General features: G+C 39.2%; 1 protein-coding gene across 1 annotated transcript in view; it reads right to left on the reverse strand.

Annotated features, from left to right (window-relative positions):
- Positions 1–14,397, reverse strand: part of PLEKHG7 (pleckstrin homology and RhoGEF domain containing G7) — an 84,878-nt gene that overhangs the window by 34,486 nt on the left and 35,995 nt on the right. Inside the window, exon 10 of the mRNA XM_061205530.1 lies at positions 11,938–12,051. Coding sequence (XP_061061513.1) covers positions 11,938–12,051 — 114 coding nt within the window. The remainder of the gene's footprint in view (positions 1–11,937; positions 12,052–14,397) is intronic.

Genomic DNA, 14,397 nt, shown 5'->3' on the forward strand with positions numbered 1-14,397 from the left:
AGATAGGGAGGGTGGGAGAGAGGGAGACGCAAGAGGGAACACATATGGGGATATATGTATACGTATAATTGATTGATTTTGTTATAAAGCAGAAACTAACACACCATTGTAAAGCAATTATACTCCAATAAAGATGTTAAAAAATAAATAAATAAAACGGGAAAAAAAATAAAATTAGAAATGAAAAAGGAGAAGTTAAAACAGACACTGCAGAAATACAAAGCATTCTACGAGACTACTACAGGAACCCTATGCCAATAAAATGGACAAACTGGAAGAAATGGACAAATTCTTAGAAAGGTATAACCTTCCAAGACTGAACCAGGAAGAAATAGAAAATATGAACAGACAAATCATAAGTAATGAAATTGAAACTCTGATTAAAAATCTTCCAACAAACAAAAGTCCAGGACCAGATGGCTTCACAGGCGAAATCTATCAAACATTTAGAGAAGAGCTAACACCCATCCTTCTCAAACTCTTCCAAAAAAATGCAGAGCAAGGAAAACTCCCAAACTCATTCTATGAGGCCACCATCACCCTGATACCAAAACCGAACAAAGATACTACAAGAAAAGAAAATTATACACCAATATTACCAATGAATATAAATGCAAAAATCCTCAACAAAATACTAGGAAACAGAATCCAACAACGCATTAAAAGGATCATACACCATGACCAAGTGAGATTTATCCCAGGGATGCAAGGATTCTTCAATATAAGCAAATCAATCAATGTGATATACCATACTAACAAACTGAAGAATAAAAACCGTATGACCATCTCAATAGATGCAGAAAAAGCTTTTGACAAAATTCAACACCTGTTTATGATAAAAACTCTCCAGAAAGTGGACATAGAGGGAACCTACCTCAACATAATAAAGGCCATATATGACAAACCCACAGCAAACATCATTCTCAATGGTGAAAACCTGAAAGCATTTCCTCTAAGATCAGGAACAAGACAAGGATGTCCACTCTCACCATTATTATTCAACATAGCTTTGGAAGTCCTAGCCACGGCAATCAGAGAAGAAAGAGAAATGAAAGGAATACAAATTGGAAAAGAAGGAGTAAAACTGTCACTGTTCGCAGATGACATGATACTATACATAGAGAATCCTAAAGATGCCACCAGAAAACTACGACAGCTAATCAATGAATTTGGTAAAGTTGCAGGGTACAAAATTAATGCACAGAACTCTCTTGCATTCCTATACACTAATAAGGAGAAATCTGAAATAGAAATTAAGGAAACACTCCCATTTATCACTGCAACAAAAAGAATAAAATACCTACAAATAAACCTACCTAGGGAGACAAAAGACCTGTATGCAGAAAACTATAAGACACTGATGAAAGAAATTAAAGATGATACAAACAGATGGACAACTATACCATGTTCTTGGATTGGAAGAATGAATATTGTGAAAATGACTATACTATCCAAAGCAATCTACAGATTGAATGCAATCCCTATGAAATTACCAAAGGCAATTTTTACAGAACTAGAACAAAAAATCTTAAAATTTTTATGGAGACACAAAAGACCCCGAATAGCCAAAACAGTCCCGAGGGAAAAAAACAGAGCTGAAGGAATAAGGCTCCCTGACTTCAGACTATACTACAAAGCTACAGTAATCAAGACAATATGGTACTGGCACAAAAACAGAAATATAGATCAATGGAACAGGATAGAAAGCCCAGAGATAAACCCACGCACCTATGGTAACCGTAGTTTTGATAAAGAAGCAAGAATATACAATGGAGAGAAGACAGCCTCTTCAATAAGTAGTGCTGGGAAACCTGGAGAGCTACATGTAAAAGAATGAAATTAGAACACTCCCTAACACCATACACAAAAATAAACTCAAAATGGATTCGAGACCTAAATGTAAGACCAGACACTATAAAACTCTTAGAGGAAAACATAGGAAGAACACTCTTTGACATAAATCACAGCAAGATCTTTTTTGATCCACCTCCTAGAGTAATGGAAATAAAACAAGAATAAACATATGGGACCTAATGAAACTTAAAAGCTTTTGCACAGCAAAGGAAACTACAAACAAGACGAAAAGACAACCCTCGGAATGGGAGAAAATATTTGCAAACGAATCAATGGACAAAGGATTAATCTCCAAAATATATAAACAGCTCATGCAGCTCAATATTAAAAAAACAAACAACCCAATCCAAAAATGGGCAGAAGACCTAAATAGACATTTCTCCAAAGAAGATATACAGATGGCCAAGAAGCACATGAAAAGCTGCTCAATGAGAAATGCAAATCAAAACTATAATGAGGTACCACCTCACACCAGTTAGAATGGGCATCATCACAAAATCTACAAACAACAAATGCTGGAGAGGGTGTGGAGAAAAGGGAACCCCCTTGCACTGCTGGTGGGAATGTAAATTGATACAGCCACTATGGAGAACAGTACGGATGTTCCTTAAAATCTAAAAATAGAATTACCTTATGACCCAGCAATCCCACTACTGGGCATATACCCAGAGAAAACTATAATTCAAAAAGACACATGCACCCCAATGTTCATTTCAGCACTATTTACAATGGCAGGACATGGAAGCAACCTAAATGCCCATCGACAGACGAATGGATAAAGAAGTTGTGGTACATATATACAATGAAATATTACTCAGCCATAAAAAGGAATGAAATTGAGTCATTTGTAGAGACGTGGATGGATCTAGAGAGTGCCATACAGAGTGAAGTAAGTCAGAAAGAGAAAAACAAATAATGTACATTAACGGATATATGTGGAACCCAGAAAAATGGTACAGATGAACCGGTCTGCAGGGCAGAGACAGAGACAAAGATGTACAGAACAAACATATGGACACCAAGGGGGGAACGTGTTGGGGGGTGGTGGTGGTGTGATGAATTGGGAGATTGGGATTGAGATATATACACCAATATGTATAAAATGTATAACTAATGAGAACCTGCTGTATAAAAAAATAAAATTCAAAAAAAAAAAGCAGGAATCACTCCCAATTTATAGAACAAGAGATATCCCCTGAAAGACCAACAAACAATGAAACAGACCAGTCTATAATACTAGATCCCAAGTTCAAAAAGGAGGTAATAAAAAGAAAACTGTAGAAATTAAGAAAGTCTATTGAGAGGAATGAAGATCACTGTAACAAGGAATTGGAAACTATAAAGAGGAGCCAATTAAAATTAGAAAACTCATTTGCCGAGACAAAAGCCAAGCTAAAGGCAATAAATAGGAAACTAAACAATGCAGAGGAACAAATAAGTGATCTAGAAAATAGAATAATGGAAATCATGCAATCAAAACAGCAGACAGAAGGACAAATGTAAAAAAATGAAAGCAATATACGAGACTTATGGGATAATATAAAGCAAGCCAATATACACATAATAGGGATCCCAGAAGGAGAAGAGAAAAGGGAATCAAAAATATATTTGAAGAAATTGTGGCTGAAAAATTCCCAAACTAAAGAAGGAAACAGATATCCAGGTACAGGAAAGTCCCAAACAAGATGCACACAAACAGACTTACACGAAGATGTATTAAAATTAAAATAGCAAAAGTTAAAGAGAGGATTCTAAAGAGAAAAACAGAGAGTTAGTTAAAACGGAGCCCACATAAGGCATTCAGTTGATTTCTCTACAGAAAATGTTGTAGGCCAGAGGGGAGTGGCAAGATATGTTCAAAGTCCAGAAAGGGGAAAACCTGCAACTTAGGATATTCTACCCAGCAAGAATATCATTTAGAATAGAAGGAGAGATAAAGAATTTCTCAAACAAAACTAACAAAACAAAAAGAAACAAAAACTAAAAGAACACAGCAATACTAAACTATCCTAAAAGAAATACTGAAAGGTCTTCTCTAAATAGAAAAGAAGAATCTATAGGAAAGAGAAAATCACAATTGGAAAATAAATCACTTAAATAAGCCAGTATATAGATTACAATTATTTTGTGTGTGTGTGAAAGCGATGATAACTACAATAAAGAGCAAAGTGATAAACATGAAGATATAAAAGAGGACATCAAAATCATAAAATGTGGGGGGAGGGGTAAGAAAATGTAGACTTTTTTCAGAATATGGTTGAACCTATATGACTATGAGTCTAATGCAAGTAGATATAGTAATGGGTTAACATACTTGTAAAACAGGGCAACAAAAAATCAGAAACTTACAACAGATTCAGAAAAACCAAAAACAAAAGAACTCCAGCATAATACAAAAGAAAATCATCAAACCACAAGAGGAAAAACAAAAAGAAAAAGAAAGGAACAAAGAGGAAATATAAAATCAACTGAAAAATAAGGTTTAAAATGGCAATAAATACATATCTATCAACAATTACCTTAAGTGTCAATGGACAAAATGTTCCAATCTAAAGACACAGAGTGGCAGATTAGATAATAAAACAAGAGCCTACAATATGCTGCCTACAAGAGACCCACTTTAGGGCAAAGGATACACAGATTGAAAGTGAGGGGATGGAAAAAGGTGTTTTATGCAAATGGAAATGAGAAGAAAGTGGGAGTAGCAGTACTCGTATGAGACAAAATAGACTTTAAAACAAAGGCCATAAAGAAAGATAAAGAAGGACACTATAAAATGATAAAAGAATCAATACAAAAAGAGGACCTGACACTTGTTAACATATATGCACCCAATATAGGAGCTCCTAAATAGAGAAAACAAGTAATAGGAAACATGCTAGGACACAAAGCAAGCCTGAACATATGTAAGAGGACAGAAATTATTTCAAGCATCTTTTCTGACCACAACAGCATGAAACTAGAAATCAATCACAGAAAGAGAAACGAGAAAAAAATGATTACATGGAGACTAAACAACAGGCTACTAAAAAAACCAATGGATCAACAATGAAATCAAAGAGGAAATTAAAAAATATCTTGAGACAAATGACAATGAAAACACAACCATACAAAATCTCTGGGATGCAGCAAAAGCAGTCCCATGAGGGAAGTTCATAGTGATACAGGCCTTCTTCAAAAAAATAAAAAAAATCCCAAATAACCTAACTTACCACCTAAAAGAATTAGAAAAAGAAGAACAAACAAAGCCTAAAGTCAGCAGAAGGAAGGAAGTAATAAAGATCAGAGAGGAAGTAAATAAAATAGAAATCAAAAAAACAATAGAAACAAATCAATAAAATCAAGAGATGATTTTTTGAAAGGGTAAACAAAATCGACAAACCTCTGACCAGGCTCATCAAGAAGAAAAGGGAGGGACTTCCCTGGTGGTACAGTGGTTAAGAATCTGCCTGCCAATGCAGGGGACACGGGTTCGAGCCCTGGTCTGGGAAGATCCCACATGCCGCAGAGCAACTAAGCCCGTACACCACAACTACTGAGCCTATGCTCTAGAGCCCGTGAGCCACAACTACTGAGCCTGTGTGCCACAACTACTGAGCCTGCATGCCTAGAGCCTGTGCTCTGCAACAAGAGAAGCCACCGAATGAGAAGCCCACGCACTGCAACGAGGAGTAGCCCCTGCTTCCCGCCACTAGAGAAAGCCCGCACACAGCAATGAAGACCCAACGCGGCCAAAAATAAATAAATAAATATTAAAAAAAAAAATCAGTGAGGAAAAGTAGGATAATCCATTAAATTGGACTCAGAGAGGTTGGGTAATTTGCCCAAAGTCACACAGCCCATAAGTGGTGGGTCAGTGATTCTGTCTGACTTTGAGTGTCTGACGTTCTCACTTCACAACTTGCACTTTTAAACATTTCGCTATCCTTGTCTATCTCTGTACTACCAAGGCTTTGACTGGGCACTGCAAACAGAAGGCATCAATGAATGAGACCACAAAAACATGCAGGGAAAAAAAAAAAAGAGAAAAAAAGACAGGACCCAAATAAACAAAATAAGAAATGAAAGAGGAAAAACTGGTACCACAGAAATACCAAAAAAAAAAAAGAGAGAGAGAGAATAAGTAAAAAAGTAAGAGAATACTATGAACAAATATATGCCAACAAATTGGACAACCTAGAAGAAATGGACAAGTTTTTAGAAACATACAGCCCACCAAAACAGAATCAAGAAGAAATAAATAATTTCAACAGACTGATCACTAGAAGTGCAATAGAATCTGTAATTAAACTCCCTGCAGACAAAAGTCTAGGATCAAATGGGTTCAACTGGGGAATTCTACCAAACCTACAAAGAAGAAATTATACCAATCCTTTTCAAACTCTTCTAAAAGACTGAAGAGGAGGGAACACTCCCAAATTCATTCTATGAAGCCACCATCACCCTGATACCAAAACCAGAAAAAGACACTATCAAAAAAGAAAATTATAGGCCAATATCTTGATGAATACAGATACAAAAATTCTCAACAAAATATTAGCAAACCAAATCCAACAACACATAAAAAAGATCATACACCATGATCAAGCTGGATTCATCTCAGGGTTACAAGGATGGTTCAACATATGCAAATCAATCAATGTGATATGCCACATCAACAAAAGAAAAGACAAAAAACACATAATCATCTCAATAGATGCAGAAAAAGCATCTGATAAAATCAACATGTATTCATGATAAAAACTCTTACCAAAGTAAGTACATAACTCAACATAATAAAAGCTACTTATGACAAACCCACAGCCAACATAATACTCAACAGTGAAAAGCTGAAAACCTTCCCGCTAAAATCTAGAACAAGAAAAGGATGTCCACTCTTACCACTTATATTTAACATAGTATTGGAAGTCCTAGTCACAGCAACCAGACAAGAAAAAGAAATAAAAGGTATCTGAATTGGAAGGGAAGAGGTAAAACTGTCATTATAGGCAGATGATATGATACTATATATAGAAAACCCTAAAGACTCCACACAAAAACTACTAGAACTAAAGACTCCACACAAAAACTACTAGAACTGATAAACAAATTCAGCAAGGTAGCAGGATACAAGACTAACATACAGAAATCTGTTGCATTTCTTTACACTAACAATGAAATATCAGAAAGCGAAAGTTTAAAAAATCCTTTTTAAAATCACATCAAAAAAATAAAATACTTAGGAATAAACCTGACCAAGGAGTAGAGGGAGACAAGATGGCAGAGTAGGAGGACACTGAGCTCACCTGCTCTTACGAGCACACTAAAATCACAACTAACTGCTGAACAACCATTGATAAAAAGGACTGGAACCTACCAAAAAAAGATTCTACATCCAAAGACATAAAAAAGAAAACATGAGACAGTAGGTGGGGTGCACTCATGATATAATCAAATCCCATACAGCCCGGGTGGGCAACCCACAAACTGGAGAATAATTATATCAGAGAAGTTCTCCCACAGCAGTGAGAGCTCTGAGCCCTGCGTCAGCAGAACATACGGCTTTGCAGGCTAGTAGGGCTTGATTGCAGAAGCTCCAGAGGACTGGGGGAAAGAGAGATTCCACTCTTGGAGGGTGCAGACAAGGTCCCATGTGCACCAGGTCCCAGGGCAAAGCAGTGACTCCATAGGAGCCTGGGCCAGACCTACCTGCTGGTCTTGAAGGGTCTCCTAGGGAGGCAGGGGTGGCCGTGGATCTCTCTGGAGTCATAAAAGCTGGTAGTGGACATCGCAGGGACCTATGTGAACTCTGGCTGGAGGCAGACATTTTAGGTCCTTGGCACTGAGACCTGGCCCCATCCAACAGGCTGGAAGCTCCAGTGCTGGGACGCCTCAGGCCAAACAACCAACAAGGTGGGAACACAGCCCCAGCCATCAGTAGACAGGCTGCCTAAAGTCATCCTGAGCCCACAGTCACCTCCAGCCACACCCCCTGACACAGCCCTGCCCACCAGAGGGCAAAGACCCAGCTCCAGCCATCAGTGAGCAGGCACCAGCCCCTCCCACCAGGAAGCCTGCATAACGGCTAGAGCAGTGTCAGGGGTCAGACACCAGAAGCAAGGAAACTACGATCCTGCAGCCTGCAGAACTGAGTCCACAAACATAGGTCAGAACCTACCCTGGGACCAGCTGGTCCCTGGCCCTTGACTGATGAGAGGGGAGTGTACTGTTGGGACATATAGGACATTGCCTTCAGAGGATCACTTATCCAAGGCTGAGAAATGTAACTAAGCTACAGAATAGAAATACAAACAGAAATTTAAACACAATGAGTTGGCATAGGAATATGTTCCAGACGAAGGAAGAAGATAAAACTCCAGAAGAACAACTAAGCAAAGTGGAGATAGCCCAATCTACCCAAGAAAAGAGTTCAGTGTAATGACCGCAAAGATGATACAAGAACTCGGGAAAAGAACGGATGTATAAAGTGAGAAGTTACAAGTTTTTAGCAAAGAGTTAGAAAATATAAAAAATAACCAAACAGAGTTGAGGAATACAATAACTGAAATGAAAAAATACACTAGAAGGAATCAATAGCAGAATAAGTGATGCAGAAGAATGAATCAATGAGCTGGAAGACAGAGTGGTGGGAATCACTGCCGCAGAACGGAATAAAAAAGAATGAAAAGAAATGAGGACAATTTAAGAGACCTCTGGGACAACGTCAAACACACCAATGTTTGCATTATAGGGGTCCCAGAGGAGGAGAGAGAGAGAAAGGACCTGAGAAAATATTTGAAGAGATAATAGCTGAAAACCTCCCTAACACTGGAAAGGAAACAGTCACCCAAGTCCAGCAAGTGCAGAGTCCCTTACAGGATAAACCCAAGGAGGAACACGCCAAGAAACATAGTAATCAAATTGACAAAAATTAAAGACAAAGAGAAAATATTAAATAAATATAAGGGAATCCCCATAAGACTATCAGCTGATTTTTCAGCAGAAGTTCTGAAGGCCAGAAGGGAGTGGCATGATATATTCAAAGTGATGAAAGGGAAAAACCTACAACCAAGAATATTCTACCCAGCAAGGCTCTCATCTGACAGAGAAATCAAAAGCTTTAGAGAGAAGCAAAAGCAGAAAGAATTCACCATCACCAAACCAGTTTTACAACAAATGCTAAAGGAACTTCTCTAAGTGGAAAAAAGGGCACAATTAGAAACTAGAAAATTAAAAATGGGAGGGCTCACCAAACATTTAGAGAAGAGTTAACACCTATCCTTCTGAAACTATTCCAAAAAATTGCAGAGGAAGGAACACTCCCAAACTCATTCTATGAAGCCACCATCACCCTGATACCAAAACCAGACAAAGATATCACAAAAAAAGAAAATTACAGGCCAATATCACTAATGAACATAGACACGAAAATCCTCAACAAAATACTAGGAAACCGAGTCTAACAATACATTAAAAGAATCATACGTCATGGTCAAATGGGATTTATCCCAGGGCTGCAAGGATTTTTTAACATCTGCAAATCAATCAGTGTGATACACCACATGAACAAATTGTTGAATAAAAACTGTATGATCATCTCAATAGTTGCAGAAAAATCTTTTGATAAAATTCGACGTCCATTTATGATAAAAACTCTCCAGAATGTGGGCATAGAGGGAACCTACCTCAACATAATAAAGGCCATATACAACAAATCCACAGCAAACATCATTCTCAATGGTGAAAAACTGAAAGCATTTCCTCTAAGGTTGGGAACAAGACAAGGATGTCCACTCTCACCACTATTATTCAACATAGTTATGGAAGTCCTAGCCACGTCAATCAGAGAAGAAAAAGAAATAAAAGGAATACAAATTGGAAAAGAAGTAAAACTGTCACTGTTTGCAGATGACAGGATACTATACATAGAAAATCCTAAAGACGCTACCAGAAAAATACTAGAGCTCATCAATGAATTTGGTAAAGTTGCAGGACACAAAATTAATACACAGAAATCTGTTGCATTTCTATAAACTAACAGCAAAAGATCAGAAAGAGAAATTAAAGAAACACTCCCATTTACCATTGCATCAAAAAGAATAAAATACCTAGGATTAAACCTACCTAAGGAGGCAAAAGATCTGTACTCCGAAAACTATAAGATGCTGATGAAAGAAATCAAAGATGACATAAACAGATGGAAAGATATACTGTGTTCTTGGACTGGAAGAATCAATACTGTCAAAATGACTGTACTACCCAAGGCAATCTACAGAGTCAATGCGATCCCTATCACATTACCAATGGTATTTTTCACAGAACTAGAAAAAAAATTTTTTTATTTGTATGGAAACACAAAAGACCCCAAATAGCCAAAGCAATCTTGAGAAAGAAAAATGGAGCTGGAGGAACCAGACTCCCTGACTTCAGACTATACTACAAAGCTACAGTCATTAAAACAGTATGGTATTGGGACTTCCCTGGGGAGTGGTGGTTAAGAATCTGCCTGCCAATGCAGGGGACATGGGTTTGAGCCCTGGTCCAGGAAGATCCCACATGCTGCAGAGCAACTAAGCCCATGTGCCACAACTACTGGGACTGCTCTCTAGAGCCCGCGAGCCACAACTACTGAGCCCTCGTGCCACAACTACTGAAGCCCGTGTGCCTAGAGCCATGCTCTGCAATAAGAGAAGCCACCACAATGAGAAGCACGTGCACTGCAATGAAGAGTAGCCCCTGCTCGCTGCAACTAAAGAGCCCGCATGCAGCAACGAAAACCTAACACAGCCAAAAATAAATAAATAAAATAAATTAAAAAAAAAAAAAGAGTTGTTTGAGAAAGTGCTTGGCAAAGCATCATGCATTATAAAAGTATCATATGTCATCATTACAATAGTGCATCCTCCATTCTTTTCCCTAAATATCTTTGGATGCTGTATATATTTTATATATAAACATAAACTTCTGTGTCACAGTTGTTATGGGATTTTCCACAGTTACTTGAAAACAATGTCTGAGCCTTGTTAAATTATTCTCTGCCTTAGCATGGAAGGGAGAGGAATGAACCTGGATTCTCCCTAGTTTGGGGGCTTGGCGAGGGTCTCATCCATAAGCTTCCAGGGAAAACTTTTGCAACAAGATTATTCATACCCTGGAAATCTAATGAGCTTTCAGGTTTGGGTTTGAGTAGCAAAGAAAACGTTGAAAGGCTGAAGCTACAAAAATAGAGCCAAGTCTCTTTCCAAGGTCATTCATGCCTCACCCAGGTTTCCTGGCACATCCTGGCCATGGCAAAGATGCACTGATTCACAGCTAAGTTGTTGGAAACTGTGTGTGGTGGCCATTCCTCCCACAGCTCTGAGGTGATGCTCTGGCAGGTGCTTCCTGCAGCTGCAGGGAAGAGCTGGTTTTCTGGAAAGGCTTGGACCATTTTCTTGGGTCATGAAAAGGGCTCTGGCATAATACTGAAAGGCTGAAAGGTACGGTTCAGACTAAAGACATGTCAAAAGGGGTTAAAGGAAGTAGGGAAGTCAAGGAAAATTCTTTTCGGTTTTGCTTATCAGCAAACACTGAAGGTCCCTAGCAGAGATTCCTTGTTCTAATAACACTTTGGGACCCATAGCCACCAAGCTGGACAACTTCAGGGGCAGTGTTTACACTGTGTGCTTTGACGTCCTCCAGGAAGCACCATTCACACAGAATACAAGGTAAATGGTGCGCCCAGCTTTTGTGCAACAGGACCTTGCTGGGGCCAAATCCTGCAAGAGCCAAACCTCTAGTCACAAACAAAGCCTCAGTTCCTACTCTAGTTTTCTCACCAATTCCTTCTAAAAACAAACAAATGAACAAATAAAGCACTGTAAAGCTCCAGCCAAAATCTCAGGAGGGACATTAGATGATCAGTGTTTCCAGAAGTGCACCATTTAAAATCCTAAGTGTGCAGAGAATGATGTCTTTATAAGGAAAGCAGGTTTGTAGTTAAAATGTATGGTTGATCATTTATTTTCCTTCTTTCCCATTTAATTTGGGTCTAATAATCCCTAGTACCTGTTATATCCAAAGAGTCTCAGGAAAAATATAAAAGAAAAGAAACTGGTACTTTACTTTTAAATAAATTCCGAAGTCCTCTCTCTGCCTCAGACTCTCAAGATAAAAGACAGCAGCTGAGTAATTCAGGCAGTAGGTCTGGTGGCTCTGACACAAGCTTCCTTGGAAATACTGCAAGAGAAGGGCAGAAGGAGAATGAATGGAAGCAAAGAGAGCACAGACAGACTTTCTCTTTCTCTTCACTTTTATCAGCAACTAGAACAGGGAAAGTGGAGGAGGCACCATTATCAAGTAGGAGCTATGATTGCATGGATAGTAACAGGTAATCTTCAAAATAAACATTGCTTAAAAAAACCCCGATATCCCCATAATAAACAGTTAACTCCTCAATAAGTTGCCTTTTTTTTTTTTGCCCATAAAGAAAATTCTGTTTAGGACATCTTGATTTAATTCACCCTTTACTTGCACTTATGCTTTGTTGAGGCCTACATACACTGCATGGAACCTGATGACAAACACCGCCTTTGATTTCACTGCTCATGTTGTTGATGTCAAGCTTGTGTTCGTAGTAAGTGATTAAAGTAACAACATCTGACTTTTCACTAAATCTTCCTCAAAAATATCCGCATACTGAATTCTCCTTCCAGCTTCTAAAAATAGAGAGTCAAATTTGGGGCACCTCTACTAAATGTAGTTTCGTAGCGTGCATTTTATGTGCTAGTCTTATCCAATCTAACACTTGTGTTCTTTCTTCATTATGCTTATGTAATGTCTTAAACTTGCTATAATGACTACACATTCGTAAGCCATATCAAATTTATTTTAAAATGAGGCAAGTGGCCAATTCGTATGTATACGTTCATATGTATAATGGTCAAACTGGGCACACTGCACAATGTGCCACCATCTCAGTTAAGTGTCTGTCTCGGGAATGACAGTTATTCTTTTCTCTTCACCAATGCTTCTGGCTCCTTACTGGCAGGCACTCTCTTTAGGAATCCATAGTGCCTACCACGTTGCTAAGCCTATGTGCTCCTTGATAGGTTTATTAATTAGTATAATGAGTAATGGGTCCCATTAGGGAATTTCCAATAGTGTCATGATGTGGTGAATGGGAGAAGGAAGACACACTTGCTGGTAACATTATAACTGCAGTGAGTAGAGACAGCAGACCAAGCCTAACAGGCCAGTAAAGGAAGTGACAGTAGTAAAGGCAGAGATAACAAAAACCTAGAAAAATATTTTGCTATAGGACCTCAGAGGACAAAACGCTATGGGGGGAAATGTCAAGTTTTGCCTTCAAGAAGAAGTAATTTGAAAGCTGATAATGTGAATTAATTTTTTCCTGGGGGATTGGTGACAGCTGGGGGCTTGGAAATAAAGAGAAGGTCTTCTCACAGGTCACCCTGAGATGCTTGAGAAAGGCCATTACGAGGAGGCTGCTGTGAAGACCATAAACAGTCAGGCTTAGAAATGCAGCTCTACAACCCACTGGCTATGTGAACTTGGCCAAGTGATTTAACTTCTCCAAGCCTCAGCTTCCTTCTCAGATGGCTTTTGTGTGGATAACAAACGTCCCAATCTTCCACTGGTGAGCTTCTTGCGAGACACCGTGGTAGACTATTATCACTGCTCATCTAGTTCCCTTTCCTGGGGAGGAATATATATGCCCACTCCATTGAGGGTAAGCTTGGCCATGTGACTTTCTTAGGCCGATGAAATGTGAACAGACATGCCAGAAACTTGAAGAGTCAGTGAGAGCTCTGCCTCAGTCTCTTACGTCTTTGCCCTTGAGACTGGTAACATTCCAGGTGGTGGGTGCTCCTTCAGCAGGGGTCCCAGAGCGAGGACAAAGTAGGAGCAGAGCATAAGTGAGATACGAAACCAAGCCACTGAGATTTGGAGTTTGTTCCTGTGGTATAACTGAAATTAACCTGACTCAGGTAGGCCTTTTTAAATTTAGGAAAAACTTTTATAGCCCATCTTTACACATCTGTAACGTGACAGAAAGCATTCATATGTGGGTATTATTATTGACTTTCAGCAAAGAGTCTATGCTTTAGTAGGCTGTAAGTACACTTACGCTATAGTCTGAATATGTGTGTTCCCCTCAAATTCACATGTTGAACCCTAACCCCCAATGTGACAGTATTAGGAGGTGGGCCCTTTAGGAGATGATTAGGTCATAAAGGTGGAGCCCCCATAAATGAGATTAACATCCTTATAAAATAGGCTCCAGGGCTTCCCTGGTGGCGCAGTGGTTGAGAATCTGCCTGCCAATGCAGGGGACACGGGTTCGAGCCCTGGTCTGGGAAGATCCCACATGCCGCGGAGCAACTAGGCCCGTGAGCCACAACTACTGAGCCGGCGCGTCTGGAGCCTGTGCTCTGCAACAAGAGAGGCCGCGATAGTGAGAGGCCCGCGCACCGCGATGAAGGAGTGGCCCCCGCTTGCCGCAACTAGAGAAAGCCCTCGCACAGAAACGAAGACCCAACACAGCCAAAAATAATAAAATAA

Source organism: Eubalaena glacialis, chromosome 11 (assembly GCF_028564815.1).
Source record: "Eubalaena glacialis isolate mEubGla1 chromosome 11, mEubGla1.1.hap2.+ XY, whole genome shotgun sequence".
Lineage (NCBI taxonomy): Eukaryota > Metazoa > Chordata > Mammalia > Artiodactyla > Balaenidae > Eubalaena > Eubalaena glacialis.